This window comes from Schistocerca gregaria, chromosome 1 (genome assembly GCF_023897955.1).
Source record: "Schistocerca gregaria isolate iqSchGreg1 chromosome 1, iqSchGreg1.2, whole genome shotgun sequence".
NCBI classification, from domain to species: Eukaryota; Metazoa; Arthropoda; class Insecta; order Orthoptera; family Acrididae; genus Schistocerca; species Schistocerca gregaria.
In genome coordinates, this window is record NC_064920.1 from 170,106,755 (window position 1) to 170,125,170 (window position 18,416).

Genomic DNA, 18,416 nt, shown 5'->3' on the forward strand with positions numbered 1-18,416 from the left:
TTGAATAATGAGCAGAACATACAGTTTTATTTGTCAAATGAGTGGTCATAGCTGCGAAACAGCAGTGAGACCCTTGTATCTTATATTTCAAATCTTTGGTTTGTTTCCCGTCATGAGCGACCGCAAAAAGTTTGCTTCTCCAGCCTTCACAGTGTCATTAAAGAGACTCGCCAGTTACGTCATATGTTTGATTTGGCTTATCTGTGTCACTGCCTCTGGTCTTTACTGCGGTTATTTAGTAATGCAATTAATCCTAATAAATCCGCATCTCATTATGACACTACGTTTTGTAATTGTGTCGTTTGTTTTACTGACTGTTTTGGAGCCAGCAACAATTTTATGCAGATCTCTGTGTACTGGATACCACTTTCTTAGTAGCATCACAGAATTGTTGCAACAGGTAGATGCATTGCTCGCCATGCGAGATCCCACTTACAGAACGGAAATACATCGCAAAACGCGACAGAGAGCAATTTTGCTTTTCATGACAGTGCTTGCCTGGGTTGTCATACCAGTTAGCGTACTAGGAACCTATTTGTTCATACGTGATCAATTAGCCACCATCACTCTATGCCTACAAGGCTTTGTCACGGTCTGGCGAGTTCAGTTCTTCGCCGTTGTGCTGGTACTTCGACAGAGGATGGGCGTCGTCTGTGGTCAGCTGCTGCGGAGTACCCGGCCACCGGCAGGCAGCTACGCTGAGCTGGAGGAGCTGACGACGCGAGCAGGACAGCCGGGGGCGGCGCAGGTGGCGGGAGCGGAGGTGCGTCGGCTGCAGCGCGCCAGGATGGCCCTCCAGCGCTGCGCCCGCCTCTGCGGCCTCCACTTCGGACCCGCCCTGCTACTGTCCGTCTTGGGGGATTTCGTCGTCATGACTTGCACTGCCTATTGGCTCATAGTCCTGACACCACAAGCAGACAGGAATGCGGAAATAGTCGTGAACGTGTATGCCCTGACTACTGTCCTGTGTCGCCAGCTGTTGGTCTGCTGGGTGTGTTCCTCTGCGGCTGAGCGCACCGACAGAGCTGGTCTGTTGCTGTCGAGGCTGCAGCCCCTGCTGCGTCCGGGGCCAGCACTCGATGTTCTGCAACTTCCTGTGGACAGACTACGAGTTTCCGCCATGGGGTTTTGTGACATCAACCTCCAGACCTTCACAACCACTGTTAGTGCTGCAGTCACTTATCTCGTGATACTTGTTCAATTTCATAAGTAAAGTACTACGTGTGGTCTTTGATAGAATATCTCTCCTTCTAGCAGTGCAATGTACAGAAGCTCTCACTGCTGGAAACATCATCTTGCAAACATAAAACCAGTGTCAGATTACTTAACAGCTGCATGGTAAGTATAGGTTATTGCTCAATTACTCGTGGTGTTTGTAAAATCCAGAGGATTGTGAGGTATGTGCATCTAAAAAGCAAAACCCAATAAATGGGTTCCGAAACATTTTGTATGAAATGTGTGTAATTATTTTCTTTCTACCTACAGAATTGGTAATAAATGGAGCTCTAACTTGTTTCCCTTTAGTCACACGAGATAAATACTAGAATGCATCCTCCTGCAATCAATTAGTTACCTGTCCATACCAAGAGGATGTAGTAGAGCTCCAATATAAGTTACTACTTCAATTTGGTCCTCTGTCATCTATTGCAACTAAAACTTACTTCCAATGTGTATCACATGAGACAGGTGATCTGAGGTCTGACGCCTACAGCCAAGACATATTATACGGTGTTTTAAAAAGATTAACTTCATTTCAGAACTCCATATTTACTGATAAAAACATACTACAGACGTGGGATGGATTGCAGAATACTAATAAAATCTTAAAGATTTATCTACGCTATTCAGAATGCTCTGTGTTTCAAATAGAAACTTTACGTAATGTACCTGCTTTTAGAGAAGTTATGGGGGCTGTTATTTTGTTGTTTCCTTCTTCCGTCACGAGTAATGGTCATAGATAAATGGAAGCCAGGAATGCAGGGCACTGTCTCGGGGTCCTGTGCGTCCTATCCAGAGTTGTATAGGAGTGTCACTGAGAAATTCACGTAATTTGTTGTATCAGTGTGATAGAGTTCTACCGGGTTGGAAAATGAAGTGATCGGAACCCTCCAGAAGTTGTGAAAAAACCAATTCTGCAGCATGTGAAGCTAACTCATTTCAGACCCTATGTTTGCCTTAGAAAAGAAAATACCATACACTTTTTCAAGAGAAACGCCACATAATATGTTCGCTTTAAGTGAGTTTCTTTTGTTCTCAGTACTGTCGTGTCGGTTGCTGAGTCCCCATATGAGAAAGTTAAGTCAGTTTACTCTACCGCTATCATGAAATGTTGCTTCACCGCTGAAAATGAACCATAGGAAAAACATTTCGTCTTGCATGTAGAAGTCAACCCGTTTTCTTTTATCACGAACCTCAAGAGCTTCTACTAATTGTATTCTGTGCATTTTATAGCGAAACAACGCTTTAACACTCGCCAGACAGTCGTAAGAGGCATAGTCAGTTCTCTGCTAGCGTGGTGAGTAGACGTTCGAGCACTCCATTCAAACGTTTGCCAAATTCCTTCCTCCATGTCGTCAGAAGTGTCAGGTCGACCTGGACTCTTACATTTGCACAAACAACCCTGTCTCTTCAAATTGGTCATATCAATGACGGATGTTTTCGGGTGCAGCCTTATCAATGCGAAAACGACACTGATTTTCGACACTGACAGGTATTATTACATGTAAGACGCTATTTCAGGTTACCTTGTCTTCAAAAATGGTACAAATGACTCTAAGTACTATGAGACTTAAACTTCTGAGGTCATCAGTCCCCTAGAACTTAGAACTACTTGAACCTAACGAACCTAAGGATATCACACACATCCATTCCCGAGGCATGATTCGAACCTGCGACCGTACCTTGTTTTCTTTAGTTATTTCTTCTAAAGAAAAATGACATATACTTCTAAAGTTACTTGTTGGTTGAAACGTTTCTCCACAAATTACAATAGACGACTAACACAACGCCCGCCGGTGGAGCGGTTCTAGGCGCTTCAGTCTGCAACCACGTGACCACTACGGTCGCAGGTTCGAATCCTGCCTCGGGCATGGATGTGTGCAATGTCCTTAGGTTAGTTAGGCTTAAGTAGTTCTAAGTTCTAAGGGACTTATGGCATCAGATGTTAAGTCCCATAGTGCTTAGAGACATTTGAACCATCTGAAATAACACAACACGTACCTGGAGGAAAAGGAAATGATATCCATACGGCACACCGACACTACTGAACAAAAAATGTTGCCATAAATTAGAGTTGAGAAGTTGGTGACACTACAGTTCCGTGAAATACTAGAAAATACACACAATTACTGAGGAGATGTCGCCGCCTGGAAATACAGAAGCGTTACGTGCAGTCACACAACTCAACGTAATGTAACACAGCCGATGTAAATCGTTGTTTATCACCTGGAAACCAGTGTAGTCTAAATGTAAAAGAGGTTCATATTACTTCCCACTCATATATTTATCACGTGTTGCACACAGCAGAAAATCACTACAAATTAAATGAAGAGACGTGTTTGTAAGCAGTGATCCAGATTTTTTATGTAGGTCGATAGAAAGATAGATATTCTATTAAAAGAAACTTACAAATCAAATTTACGTTACCTTACAGTCCACCTACGCATTAACTATAAAATCTAGTGGCCCAGGATTTGTTATTTACGATCTTCCCTGTCTCCTACTTAATATAACTTATCAGTAATATCACCTATGACACAGCAGATATAAAGAGAAGAAACGCTTTCACTCACAGAAACGAATCGTCGCATCAGTATAGCATTCCGGCACATACCTATAACGCAAGATACTTTAAACAAGTTTCTGAGTGCTATATAGCATCAAACATCATCCCAATAAAGTATTTTCAATGCTGAAAAACTACAATACACAATAACACACTAGCCATTAATCGATCTTCTTATGACTGGGAGTAAAGTAAAAAGATGGGAAACATAGTTTCAATCGATCCTCCATGTTGGGTCTAATGGAGAGGGTTACGTTTACAAAAATGTTAAACACATACTGAAGCTGCAGAAGACAATCGAATATGGTAACATTTCAGATTTCGTCTGAAGCAGACACTTACATGCTTTAACACTATTGACCTGTTTAGTATCTAGACAGGTCCATAGGAAAAAGCCTAATCAGTAGTTCCAGTACACCCACCACTGTCAGTAGGAAAGCAAAGTACTTCCCGCATTAAGTATACAGCATGCCACTCCTCCGACTGTGGCTGTTGGAAGCGATTGTGGGAGTGTGACAGCGGCAATATAAGTTCATCACGCACACTTCCCTCCCCTCAGTCAAGTCTTTACCTTGGAAGTTGGCCAATCAGACAAAACGCACCTATTTAGACGTGTAAATCAGAGCACGGTGTTTTATCAGTCACTAAGTGAAACAATATCTTCCCTAGTGGCCTGTTCTCTGCACATCCAACTTGGCGCCAAGACCCGACAGTAGCTCGATCTTTGTACCAAAGTGGAATAGCTCTTTGGAGAAACCAAAAATTGTGTAAATTATTTATCAAAATATGTAAAGAAGTGATCCTGAGAATCATTCAAAGCAATCTAACAATGTTTCTTAGTATAACAGGCGCGCACACACAAACAAACATACCTACACACTGAATTTCCCAACAACTGCGCAGTATTTTACCTGTCCATTAAGGCAAAACAATCAGGATGTATTCCAAATTCGGCCATCTTGTCCTCTGCACTCCACTTGGGGACATCTTCGATATTTGTACATGACTTGGCGCAAACCACAATGGAGTCTGAAATTAAGTATCACATGTCATTTCCTCGCGTATATTGTTTGATTTAATCTATGCGTTAAGATATACTTAAACATGGCTGTGTTTTGCTGCTATATTGTTAAAACTATTCCTTACTATGTAATTTCATAGAACTTTTGTGTACCTTTCACTATATGATGGTTATTACCAAGTGCACTTTAATCTGAAAGTTAGATCAGCACTGAAACCATTTTACATTTTGAAATAACATCGTAAAAAAGGATTTGAGTGTATGTCGTGTTCCTGGAACTTCTCTGTAGGTATTGTCGACGTGTGGGGTGTCACGTTGTCCTGCTGGAATTGCCCAAGTTCGTCGGAATGCATAATCGACATGAAGGGATACAGGTGAGCAGATTGGAAGTGCTTATGTACGTGTCACCTGTCAGAGTCGTATCTGGGTCGTATCAGGGTCTCATATCACTCCAGCTGCACAGGTCTCACACCATAGCAGAGCCTCCACCAGCTTGAACAGTCACCTGAGGACATGCAGGGATCATGGGTTCATGAGGTTGTCTCCATACCCGTACACGTTCATTCTCTCGATAAGATTTGAGACTAGGTTAGTCCGACCAGGCAACATGTTTCCAGTAACGGACAGTCCAATGTCGCTGTTGATGGGCCCAGACGAGGCGTCGTCATCAAGGGTACATTAGTGAGCCTTCGACTCCGAAAGCCTATATCAATGATGGTTCGTTTAACAGTTCACACACTGACACTTGTTGATGGCCCAGAAATTTGAGGAAGGGTTGCAATTCTGTCACATTGAATGATTCTCTTCATTCGTCGTTGGTCTCGTTCTTGCAGGATCATCAGGCAGCACCGCTGTCGGAGATTTCATGTTTTACCAGATTCCTGATATTCACGGTATGTGAAACAGTAGTGTGGGAAAATCCCCACTTCATCGCTGCCTCGGAGGTGCCACGTCCCATCGCTAGTGCGCCGACTATAACACCATGCTCAGACTCACCTAAATCTTGATAACCTGCAGTTTTAGCAGCAGTAACAGATCTAACAACTGCCCAGACACTTGTCTTATATAGGCGTTGCCGAGCGCAGCGTCTTATTCTTCCTGTTTACATATCTCTATATTTTAATACGCGTGCCTATACCGGCTTCATATATATATATATATATATATATATATATATATATAGGCGTTGCCGAGCGCAGCGTCTTATTCTTCCTGTTTACATATCTCTATATTTTAATACGCGTGCCTATACCGGCTTCATATATATATATATATATATATATATATATATATATATATATATATATATATATATAGGCGTTGCCGAGCGCAGCGTCTTATTCTTCCTGTTTACATATCTCTATATTTGAATACGCGTGCCTATATATATATGAAGCCGGTATAGGCACGCGTATTAAAATATAGAGATATGTAAACAGGAAGAATAAGACGCTGCGCTCGGCAACGCCTATATATATATATATATATATATATATATATATATATATATATGTGTGTGTGTGTGTGTGTGTGTGTGTGTGTGTGTGTGAATATGATGCATTACCTTATTGCCCCTAGAATAGTGCTTCATCAGGTGATTTAGCCACATGGCTTTCCAGCTGTCATAGATGAATCTTATAGATGAATTCTATCGATAACTATGCCGAAGAAGGGACATTGTGAAACTTGATTTCAGTTTCCATTATAATTGCACTGAGTGGGATAGTAATATCAAACTCTGGTCGTTGCCAAGTTGGGTACAGAGGACAGAATAGCCGTACTCTCAGGTACATACTTTTCGGCAGTTTCACTTTAATGGCCTTTAAAATACTGGAGTATGATTGTGATGGATGGATATGGTGTTATGGGCGCTAAACAGTGTAGTCTTTAACGCCCGAACGGAAACAACAACGGATGAGTGTCACTAAAATGCAGCAAGTGCAAAAATCGGACTAAAATTAAAGGTGACAGTCTACATAGGCAGTGTGCACTTCAAGAGTAGCAAAGTGGAAAGCAGCACATAAAGAGGAGAACTGCAATAGAACGTAGGGGAAGGGGTTAAAATGAAAAACATAGCACATGTTTGGAACTGGCCTATTACAAGAATAGAAAGGAGTGGTCAGCCACTCGGCAACACACTAAAAATTGAAAACCTAAAATTTTAGGCTGAAGCCCAGAAACATCACAGTACCTTAAAACTTTCTTGACACTCGCCTCGTCATCGGCTAAAATCGAGGGCAGATCCCCACTAACATTAACTTCCGCCCTGACACAACAACGCGGTTCCAGACTGTAGCGCCCAGAACCGCACTGCCACTGCGGCCGGCCTGAGCGGAAGTCAAAACTGCTCCTCTCTGAGCAATATCTTTTGGGGTCGTTTGGAGAGTGCCATTTCACATTATAGCAGCCATAGGGCACCTCTCACCTCTCCCAGAAGTCCTCCTGATGGTCTTCCATACAATGTAACTTCGTGTAGAACGATTAATGGTGTTCAGGAACTGGTGTCACGACCTCTTCTTGCTCTCTCGTATAATCCGACGACACTTTGCCCTCGCCACCCGAAAGGCTGCAAGGTTCCCTACAGTTGGCCGGCATTTGAACCTACGCAGAGCTGCCCGCCTAGCCCTGATTGCAGAGCGGCATTTATCGCTCCACCAAGGGAGAGGCTGCCGCGTCGGTTGTCCCGTAGACTGTGGGATGGACGCTTCACTGGCGCTGTGGATCACCTCAGTAATATGATCCACCCATTTCTGGACACTGACACAATGTTCAAACTGGGCTAGTTGACTACACAGTGCCCAGTTGGCTCTACCGAGCACCCATCGAGGCGGTTTCCTTTACGGTTCCACTGCATGTGGCAGGTGAATCCACATGGGGAAGTGATCGCTGCAATATAAGTCATCAACCACTTCCCATGCAGCAGTGTGGGCGATGGTTGGAGAGCAAAGCGATAGATCAATGGCAGAAAACGACCCAGTCGCAATGCAAAAATGCGTGCTTTGACCTGTATTTAGCAAATAGGCACTGGAAGACAGCAGAAGCCTCTCGATTGCTGTACCCCTGGGGCAAGTACTCACAGAGCACCAAAGCATATTGTGTGCATTAAAATCACCACGGATGATTAAGGGGTGGGGGAGCTGTGGAAGAAGATCACTGAGAGCCTTTTCGTCCAGCACATCATGTGGGGGCAGGTAAAGCGAACATACTGTTAGCATATGACGCACATGTACTATTATTGCAACTGCTGTAAATCCGTCTTGAGGGAGAGAGGCGAGGAGTGGTAGTCGGTGTTGACGATGATACCTACTCCTCCTCGAGCTCTCTGTCCACTCAGGTCGTCCTTTTTGTGGAGGACGTAACCACGTAGTTCAGGGGTGTATGTTTCACTGAAATTTGTCTCTTGCAGACATACACACATGGGTCTATCCTGAATCAATAGACGTAGTGCCTCCACATGCGTCCTGAACCCTTGCAGGTTCCATTGTAGTATGGGAGCCATCGTGGTGGTTGTATTTTCTGCCTCTCTTTCCGCCGAGGTGGGGAGACGGCAGCGGGTGAAGGCTCAGTCGTGGGGCGAGATGATTGCCCCATATTCTCAGACTCCGTCAGATGAAGCGTCTAGTGGGACTACATTTCATGATCCGAGGGTTTACCAGCCGATTTAATCTGTTGGTGCTGCTTCACATGTCCTATCCTTTGCTTAGAGGGCTTTGCTGGAGCTGGAGCTGGGGTGTTTATGACCATGCTGGGCTTTGGAACATCCTCAGCAATCGGATATGCCTGGGGCTCTTCAGTGTTAGATACTGTACCTTTCTCTGCTGTTCTAGGAGGGGCTACAGGCTCTAATACACTTGCTGCCTTGCAAGTGCACTGACATGTGCAGGTGGTCGTGCCAACACTAACAACCTCCGCCTGTGTAGATGCATCGACTTTTGGAGGCAGCTTCTGGACAATGGAAGCAAAAGACGTAACGAATGTGGGGGCTGCATGGCCTTAAAGATCTTTTTGGCTTCGCTGTAGGGGATACGCTTAGTTGTTTTTATTTCTTGTATTCTACGTTCCTCTAGGAAGATTCTACAGTCCCTGCTCCAAACAGGGTGGCTTTCAGAACAGTTTATACATCTGACAGGCGACGAACAGTCAATTCCGTCATGGGCAGCCTTACTGCAGTTGCCACACATCGCTTCTCCTTTACACCCTAGAGTTGTATGCCCAAAACGCTGGCACTTAAACAGCGCATTGGGTTTGGGACATACGACCGGACGTTTAGTCGAAGAAATCCTGCCTTGACGTGTTCTGGGAGTATGAGGGTATTGAAAGTAAGAATGAAGGAGTCAGATTTCACCAGGTTCCCATCCACCCTTTTCATGATGTTCTGAACATCAACAATTCCCTCCTGAGCCCACTCACTTTTTAATTCTTCTACTGGAATGTCAACGAGATTCCTACAGGTAACAACACCCTTACTGGAGTTCAGGGTGCTGTGAAGCTCTGTATCGATAGAGTATCCCCCCAAGCTTTTAGCTGTTTGAAGGTTAACAGCTTGCTGAGCAGTTGATGTTTCAACAAGCAGTCTCCCATTCCGTAAACGCTTCACTGATTTTAAAGTTCCAGCTATTCCTTCTAGACCCTTTTGGATATAGAATGGCGAAACCTTTTCAAAGGAACCCCCTTTCCTTTTTATTATTAAAAACACATTCGGGTTGTCAGTATGTGCTCTGTTACTCTGAACTGCTGTACGTTTGCTACGCCTGAGTCAGGAGGACTGGGTAACCTAGCCCTCTTGTTGGATTGGGCGGTAGTGCCTACGAGCGGTCCACCCATCCCACTGGCCAGCGAAAAATTATGAGGATAAGAGGAAGAATTCGTGGTATTCATGGTCGTCTCACGAGCAGCTAGGGAAACTTACGTTCATCCAGACAGAGCCCCGCATGCCTGGATAAGCCTTGTACAACTGAGGTGCGGCAGATTCCCCAGAGGTTGCCCGCTAGCGACTTTTCAACGTCAACAGCCATCCATCTTATCGGCGCACAGCACACCTTAAGACTGAAGGGTTATTTATAGAGGTATGTACCGTCCTCGCGATCCAGGCAATCAAGCCAACATCCCCAGTCCCTAAGACACAGAACGTTCCACCGTTGCGCCACACGGTGGTCGCTGAAGCGTGCCCAGAGCTTACGGTACCAGCAGACTGGCGGGGCACACCAGTCCACAGCTCGAGGACCCCGGGTTTGCCAAGCCCGTAAACAGCAAACGAATGCTGAGCCCCCTGAGGGATGCTGCGATGTGGCGGTGTTCAGAGTGCGGAGAGGTGGAGCTCCTGGTGCTGCCCGCACGTTTACTGAGAGTACGGCACACACCAAACAACAGCATATTTTGAAATTGTGGATACAACACCAAAATAGATGGGAAAACGAATACATAACTTGTGTTTTCGAAATGAGAAATTTTCAGTATTCAGGCGAACGATCACTCGAAGCAAAAAATCTAGTAAACATGGACTGAAAAATGCATACCTTCAGAGTAATGAGTATTTTTTCATCTTCTATACTCTTAAAAAGAAGTCTTTCACTGTAAGCTTCTTGCTTTCTCTTTTTTGGGAGAAAGTGGTATGGGCGAAAACAAGAAAATGTCGACCGGTAAATACGAGCTCTAAAACGCATGCCTTAAAACATATGACCTAGTTTCGTTGATGAGATATGTTTCACAGCAGCGAAAAATGGACAAGTACCCATAGGCCTAACTCCTAAGGAACGCATTCTTCAGCCCGTGTTCACTAGATTTTTTTGTCTTCGATTGATCGTTCCTGATATATCCCTAAATATGGAGATTCTTCCTGGAACACTCTGTATACACAAATTCTACGGACGCTTCTATTATTTAACACTCTGCAAGAGCATCTATGGACGAATTCGAGAATGGAGGAAAAGGACTGAAGAATGATTCAAGCCCGAAAATAGGCCACACTCAATATAAGTAAATTAATGAATAAAATAAAGTCAAGGTTTAACGTTGCATAGATGATGACGTCATAGAGGGAGTACAATTTCAAAAGAAACATTCCAGCCCTCACTTTAAGCGCCCCACGAAAATCACAGAAAACCTGAAAGTGGATGGCCAGATGGATATTTCGAGCGCCGTCCTCTCAAATTCGAATCCACTAAGCCCCCTCGGCCGCTGTACTGTGTCAGCAAATGGACGGTTGAGCATAGACACGCCAGGGTTTACAGCGTTTGTTTCGAATACTGTGTAAAAGCACTAAACACTGGGGAGCCCACCGTAAAAGAAAGGGCACTGGTCTATTAGCGTTGCGTAATGAAGGGATTGGAAATTCGAGCAGCCAGAATAATAAGCCATTAAACAAGTCGTCGAGATATGTACCATATGGACACAGGTTATACGAAATCAGTATTACAGATGGTAATTTATGGTCCTGTGAGCAAGCGCTCTGTCTACGGATGTGTAACTAATAAATTGTACACGAATCTATGCACAAATCTCGTCACATATATGCAACAAAGTAGCCGCTAAAGGATCATTCTTGTTATTCGTTATTTATTAGGTCTATATAACATACTGTCTGTATAGTTCGGCCATCGTACAGCGCTTGAGATAGAGTTCCAAATCTCCTTTTACAGATTCACATATACGTTTTTAAACATTTCCCTAAATTGCTTAAGGTAAATGCCGGTATGGTTGGTTCGCAGTGTATAAAAACTACTGCCTTCTTCATTTTTCTCAAATGCGAATTGGTGCCGTAGTTGTCGATGGGACGTTAAACCCTAATCTTACTTTCTGTTTCCTAGTGCATGCTACGACATGGATGGCCACCGCTCCCTACAGGTCACAAAACACTAAACTGCACACCATCATTAGTACATGATGACGTACGTTGGAGTTAGCAAAATTGTACCACTTTTTCAGCTAGCAAAGTAAGAATTACGTATTGCACAGCATAATTCTTATCGGGTAGCCAATGACGGAGTAGTGAACTACTGATACGAGTAGATAGCGAAACACCAGCTTCGTCATTGGCTCTAATTTTCTAACAAGAAGTCAATAACATCTCTGTCGATTTAAGAGAACAGCAAATCATCGGATGAGAATCTCGAAAGGCACAAATACCCAGGAAGAAAATTATTGACCCTACGGCGTACATTTTGTATTGTCGTTTAGAAACCTTCAACAGTGAAGGAAGGCGACAGAGGCTCCCGAAATTAGAAATTCCAGGTATCGCGTCGCACGGGTGGCAGTTAGTGCAGGTAACGGGATTACAACAGGAGGTAAGGGCGGCTTGTCGCAAACACGGCTGCAGCACACGGGTGTCAGAACAAAGCACTGCAGAACATATAATGACAAGGCGTGAACTCAGAACCGACGAAGCAAGAGTACTGGTAAATATACGCCGCATCACTGTCAAGCACAATCTGGAAAGTAAATTTTTGGACATCATGGTTGTGGAGATGAAGCTGTGGCGGTTTTGCGTATCATCAACATGGACAAATGCAATGAGTAAGCATGAAATGATACTCTATGGTATTCTGTGGTTTGAATTCACTCTGATATTTAGCAGTTGCATTGAATTGATTTTGTAAATGATACTGACAATACTAAAACTTCTCCCCGATAATTATTTTGTTCAAATTGCACCTGACGTAGGGTAGTAATGTTGACTGTAAGTTGTGTTCATATCACTAAAATTACAGTTCGTGCAATAAGAGCTTTTGTAATTTTTGTCTCCGATGGATTTAATTATTCTTAGCAAATAGATCATGAAAAGGAACCACAGAATACCACCCATACGAAACACTGACATATGATACCAGAAATATTTTTCTCCGTGATTCGTGTGTAGTTTAATTTTGGCCTCATACATCAGCAATGAAATCTTGTTCAACAATAAGTACCATCAGCACTGTTCTTAGAAGATGCAGTCTCATTCGATATATATATATATATATATATATATATATATATATATATATATATATATATATATATATATAAAGTTCAGTATCACTGGTGTACATTTATTTCTTACACATCGGAATACTGTTCGCAGTTTCTAGTAATTTAAATTTGCCGCTGAGATAGAAGTTAAGATGGCGGCCAACAAAAGAGAGAGGATTTCTTTTTTAATTAAGATTTTCCTTTGCTCAATAAATAATTAATCATTTACGTTGATGCCACCAAAAAAATTATTAATACTGTTTTGCAAATTAGTTTAGCACAGACCCTTGATATTTCGACCAGAAGTACAGAAGAAGTTGCTATATAAACGCAACTAGCAATGGCTGCACTTCTTGCAGCTATGATAAAACAATTAATACAAAATTATAATTAAAACAGGAAGTGATTTCTCAATCATTAATCATCAATAGTTTTAACGCATTTGGCTCTATTTGTTTTTCACCAGCAAATGAACATAAAAATACAATAATTTTACGTTAAATGTTTTTCATTCAACAGACCTCAAATCGATTTTCGTCTTGCGTAGGCGACGTACATCAGAAGAAGACGACAAAAGGGTACAAAAGAAAAGAAAACAATGACATGGATTAACAAAGAATGTGAGGCAGATATTGTTTCCGTTTTACATAATTATCATGTTTTTAGGAAATAATTACATAATTGATTGGATATTATTGAGTTACGTAATTTTGCACACGTTCATATTCCACTCGTCACATTATATATATATATATATATATATATATATATATATATATATATATATATATATATATCTTGGATGTTATATTGCCCCTTGGGCTGATAAAAGAAAAAAAATAGTTTATTCACGATGTTTTTATCTCCTCACCTTTTTTTTTATCAGTCCACGTAATCCACGAAGATTGATTGTTTTTATTGTCAGAATATTTGATTTCAATGTAACTTGACACAGAACATTGTATTTGAATTGAGCAATAAAAAAAAAACCGTGACTGTATTGCCTAGTCGTATCTTAGGAGTCCCTGGTTTGTCAGTTAGAGGTGGGACTCCGTCACTTCCAAAGGTCCGAGGCATTTTGCTCTGATTGTTGCCAGCTTCATATTTAAAGTACCAGGGAAGCAGGTTGCTAGCCTCACTTGCGCCGAGTCCCATTGGGTTTTACCCCTAACGGTTGAGGGACTAACCGGTGGATTTGGTAGTTTTTGCCGTATGAGCACAAAGGTGACCACAACTCAGGGGTAAGGCAAGGCTGCAACCTGTCGCCACTGTTGTTCATATTATTTATGGATCATATCTTGAAAACAGTAGACTGGCTGGGTGAGATTAAGATATGTGAACACAAAATAAGCAGCCTTGCATATGCGGATGACTTAGTTCTGATGGCAGATTCGATTGAAAGTTTGCAAAGTAATATTTCAGGGCTAGATCAGAAATGTAAGGACTATGGTATGAAGATTAGCATCTTCAAAACGAAAGTAATGTCAGTGGGAAAAAATATAAACGGATTGAGTGCCAAATAGGAGGAACAAAGTTAGAACAGGTGGGCGGTTTCAAGTACTTAGGATGCATATTCTCACAGGATGGCAACATAGTGAAAGAACTGGAAGCGAGGTGTAGCAAAGCTAATGCAGTGAGCGCTCAGCTTAGATTTACTCTCTTGTGCAAGAAGGAAGTCAGTACCAAGACTAAGTTATCTGTGCACCGTTCAATCTTTCGACCAACTTTGTTGTATGGGAGCGAAAGCTGGGTGGATTCAGGTTACCTTATCAACAAGGTTGAGGTTACGGATATGAAAGTAGCTAGGATGTTTGCAGGTACTAGTAGATGGGAACAATGGCAGGAGGGTGTCCACAATGAGGAAATCAAAGAAAAACTCGGAATGAACTCTATAGATGTAGCAGTCAGGGCGAACAGGCTTAGATGGTGGGGTCATGTTACACGCATGGGAGAAGCAAGGTTATCCAAGAGACTCATGGGTTCAGCAGTAGAGGGTAGGAGGAGTCGGGGCAGTTCAAGGAGAAGGTATCTGGATTCGCTCAAGAATGATTTTGAAGTAATAGGCTTAACCTCAGAAGAGGCAACAATGTTAGCACTGAATAGGGGATCTTGGAGGAATTTTATAAGGGGGCTATGCTCCAGTGCGTCGAGATTGCGATCTGCTGTCGGCCGGGTCTACCCCTGCAGCAGGTCTGGATTCTCGTGCCTCGTCATTCAGTTCAAGAAGGGTACATGAAATGTCAAATTACATGTGTCAGCGACAAGATAAACACTCTTACCATCCTGTGGAGAAAATTTGTTAGTGTCCATATCACTCGCATTCACACAGAAGGAAATAATTTAGTTTCTTTTTCCTATTTTGGAGTAAGTCCTGTATCTTGACACTGTCCAGCACAATGTAGAGATTCATTTAGGAATACATCACAATATGCACATTTCATTCACGGCACTGTTAATCACACACGTGTTCGTAGCGTGCTTTGTGTATACTCGGACAATGTGATTACACTTTCTCTCTCGCGACGCGCTCCGAAGCCAAATTTGCATTGTTTTTGTGCGGCGCGGCTGGCTCTACAGTCAGTAACATAACATTTTACCCGCAAAGACGCTCCGAATCTAATTATTACAGAATGAGATTTTCACTCTGCAGGGGAGTGTGCGCTGATATGAAACTTCCTGGCAGATTAAAACTGTGTGCCCGACCGAGACTCGGGACCTTTGCCTTTCGCGGGCAAGTGCTCTCCCATCTGAGCTACCGAAGCATGACTCACGCCCGGTACTCACAGCTGGCTCACTACTGGCGTGAGTCGTGGTTCGGTAGCTCTGATGGTAGAGCACTTGCCCGCGAAAGGCAAAGGTCCCGATATCGAGTCTCGGTCGGGCACACAGTTTTAATCTGCCAGGAAGTTTCATATCAGCGCACACTCCGCTGCAGAGTGAAAATCTCATTCTGGAAACATCCCCCAGGCTGTGGCTCAGCCATGTCTCCGCAATATCCTTTCTTTCAGGAGTGCTAGTTCTGCAAGGTTCGCAGGAGAGCTTCTGTAAAGTTTGGAAGGTAGGAGACGGATACTGGCAGAAGTACAGCTGTGAGTACCGGGCGTGAGTCGTGCTTCGGTAGCTCAGATGGTAGAGCACTTGCCCGCGAAAGGCAAAGGTCCCGAGTTCGAGTCTCGGTCGGGCACACAGTTTTAATCAGCCAGGAAGTTTCGAATTATTACAGGTCACGAGTTCCTTTTAACTGCTAGTATTGGCAACAGAACTTAACGTCCATAGCGTTGCTGTTACCTTCGACACTACATGAGTGTTCTTAAGGTTTCTTGATCACAGTTTATCACTGTTCACATTTTTCGCTAAATAAATCAGTGTCCACTAGACTTCTGTGCAGTTCTTGTAAGACACAGATCAACTTTCTGACTGCTGTGAGTACATGTCCTCAGTACTTACACACAGTCTATATGCGAACGACACCTATCATGAAAGGAGGACCGGTACATTGACACATACTTTCGCATTACAATAACTGAATAACAAGATCAAAATATTATCCAGTTACGTAAACTTTAGGGATCAGCTACATTGTTGTGGTCATTAGATCATTCTCGAACAATCGAGATAACAGTACATTTCCATGTTCATGGCAAATACACATATTTTATCCTTTCTTGGGACAGACATCCACGTTTGACTTTTTTTAACCGAAATGTCCCTGATAAGTTATTTTATATTACTTCATACAGATAAGTGTACATTAACTAGTACACAGTCAGATAGTATTCGATTCATATGTACGCTACATAATAAATAATAAAATTTATTACATCTAATGGAATAATATTTTATTGAACTTTTATGAAGATACTGATTTGTTTTATTAAAATGTGTTTATCATGGATATTCTTTACTCCTTGCACAAATAATTCAAGAATATTATATTGTGACACTTGACCTTTAAATCTACAAACTAACAAACATATAATATCATTGCATTACTAAAAATAAACATCACATTTATTATTGTTCAGTACATTAGCACCTATTATTAGTCCTTTCTAAATACAAACATTTTATTGCAAATATTTTTCATGTCTTTATGGCAATATAGCCCTTTCCTCTTCCCCAAATTCACATCCTGTTGCATGTAGCACCCCTCATGTGGGATGTTAGCTGTCTTATAAGGTCCTACATACAGTAATCGCCACTTTTTGTTCATTCTTTTTATTATATGTGCCTTGCGATGTGTCCGCAATAATACTAATTCCCCAAGAAAGTATTGTTGGGTTTTAGTGAGTTTTTTATCAAACTTCGTCTTGCGGATCTCCGCTTTCCGATTTATATTCTGCAGATCTCTAATAAGCTTCTGCTTGTAATCTAATTGTTAGGCTTCAATTTTCGGAATCGGTTTAACCTATTGGCTTTCGTCATCCTCCTCTTCATTCATTAATTCACGAGGTGTGAATCCAGTTGTCATGTGTGGCAAATTATTATAATGGCTCTGAGCACTATGGGACTTAACATCTGAGGTCATCAGTCCCCTATAAGTTTGAATTACTTAAACCTAACTAACCTAAGGACAGCACACAACACCTAGTCATCACGAGGCAGAGAAAATCCCTGGCCCCGCCGGGAATCGAACCCGGGACAATTCACGAGGTGTGAATCCAGTTGTCATGTGTGGCAAATTATTATAATGGCTCTGAGCACTATGGGACTTAACATCTGAGGTCATCAGTCCCCTATAAGTTTGAATTACTTAAACCTAACTAACCTAAGGACAGCACACAACACCTAGTCATCACGAGGCAGAGAAAATCCCTGGCCCCGCCGGGAATCGAACCCGGGACAAATTATTATAGGCTTCCATGAAACTGTTCAGTTTTTCCACCCACTTAGTATGCCTGTTGTGGGCGTACGTTCTTATAAATCGGTTGAATTCCGTGAAAATTCTTACAACCGGGTTAGTACTCGGTGAAAAGCGTGAAATTAAAATATGCTTGACATTATGTTCGTTCATGAGGTTTCTCCATCTTTCACCAGTGAAGTAAGCAGCATTATCTTTTATGACAATGGATGGGCAACCGACAGATTTGGAGTAATCGCTTGCTAGTCTCTTTGCGATAGTGCTGGCAGTCGATGCTTTAAGTGGGTACATTTTCACGTATTTGGAAAATAAATCGTATACCACAAGCACGTATTTTACTCCTCCTCTGGCAGTTGGTAGTGATCCTGCGATATCGATGGCTGCAATCTGTCGCGAATGTTTTGCTATAAAAGGATGCATCTCAGTTTCCCTGCAAATATTCCTCGGTTTGGCTCTTTGACAAATTTGACAGGTTCTGATAAGTTCTTGCACCTTTCTTCTTAAATTAGGATAATAACGATTTTGACTTATCTTCATGCAGCATTTATTAACACCGAAGTGCCCCCATGCCCGATGCGTCAGCCAGATTAAGTCATCGAGCAGGTCTGATGGAATGCATACTTGCCATCTACTATTAGGACAGTCAGATTTGTAAAATAAAATGTCATTATTCAGTTGGTAATATTTGTGGAAGGCACTATCAGCTTGCTGTTTCAATGTGTCCCTGATATTTTTCCACATCGGATCCTTCTTTTGACATTGTTTCAGCTTTTTCCACAATGCTAAATATTTTTGCCTAT

The 18,416-nt window shown here is 42.4% G+C and overlaps 2 protein-coding genes across 2 annotated transcripts in view; one reads left to right on the plus strand and one right to left on the minus strand.

Moving 5' to 3' along the window:
- The first annotated feature begins 640 nt into the window (after window positions 1-640).
- LOC126335704 (gustatory receptor 23a-like) lies at window positions 641-1,213 on the plus strand. The gene has a single exon (XM_049999196.1). It carries the CDS (start codon window positions 641-643, stop codon window positions 1,211-1,213), a length of 573 nt encoding a protein of 190 aa, XP_049855153.1.
- Window positions 1,214-4,449: 3,236 nt separating this feature from the next.
- LOC126335801 (putative cyclin-dependent serine/threonine-protein kinase DDB_G0272797/DDB_G0274007) overlaps window positions 4,450-18,416 on the minus strand; it is a 45,288-nt gene continuing 31,321 nt past the window's right edge. The window contains exon 3 of the mRNA XM_049999301.1: window positions 4,450-4,529. Coding sequence (XP_049855258.1) covers window positions 4,450-4,529 — 80 coding nt within the window. The remainder of the gene's footprint in view (window positions 4,530-18,416) is intronic.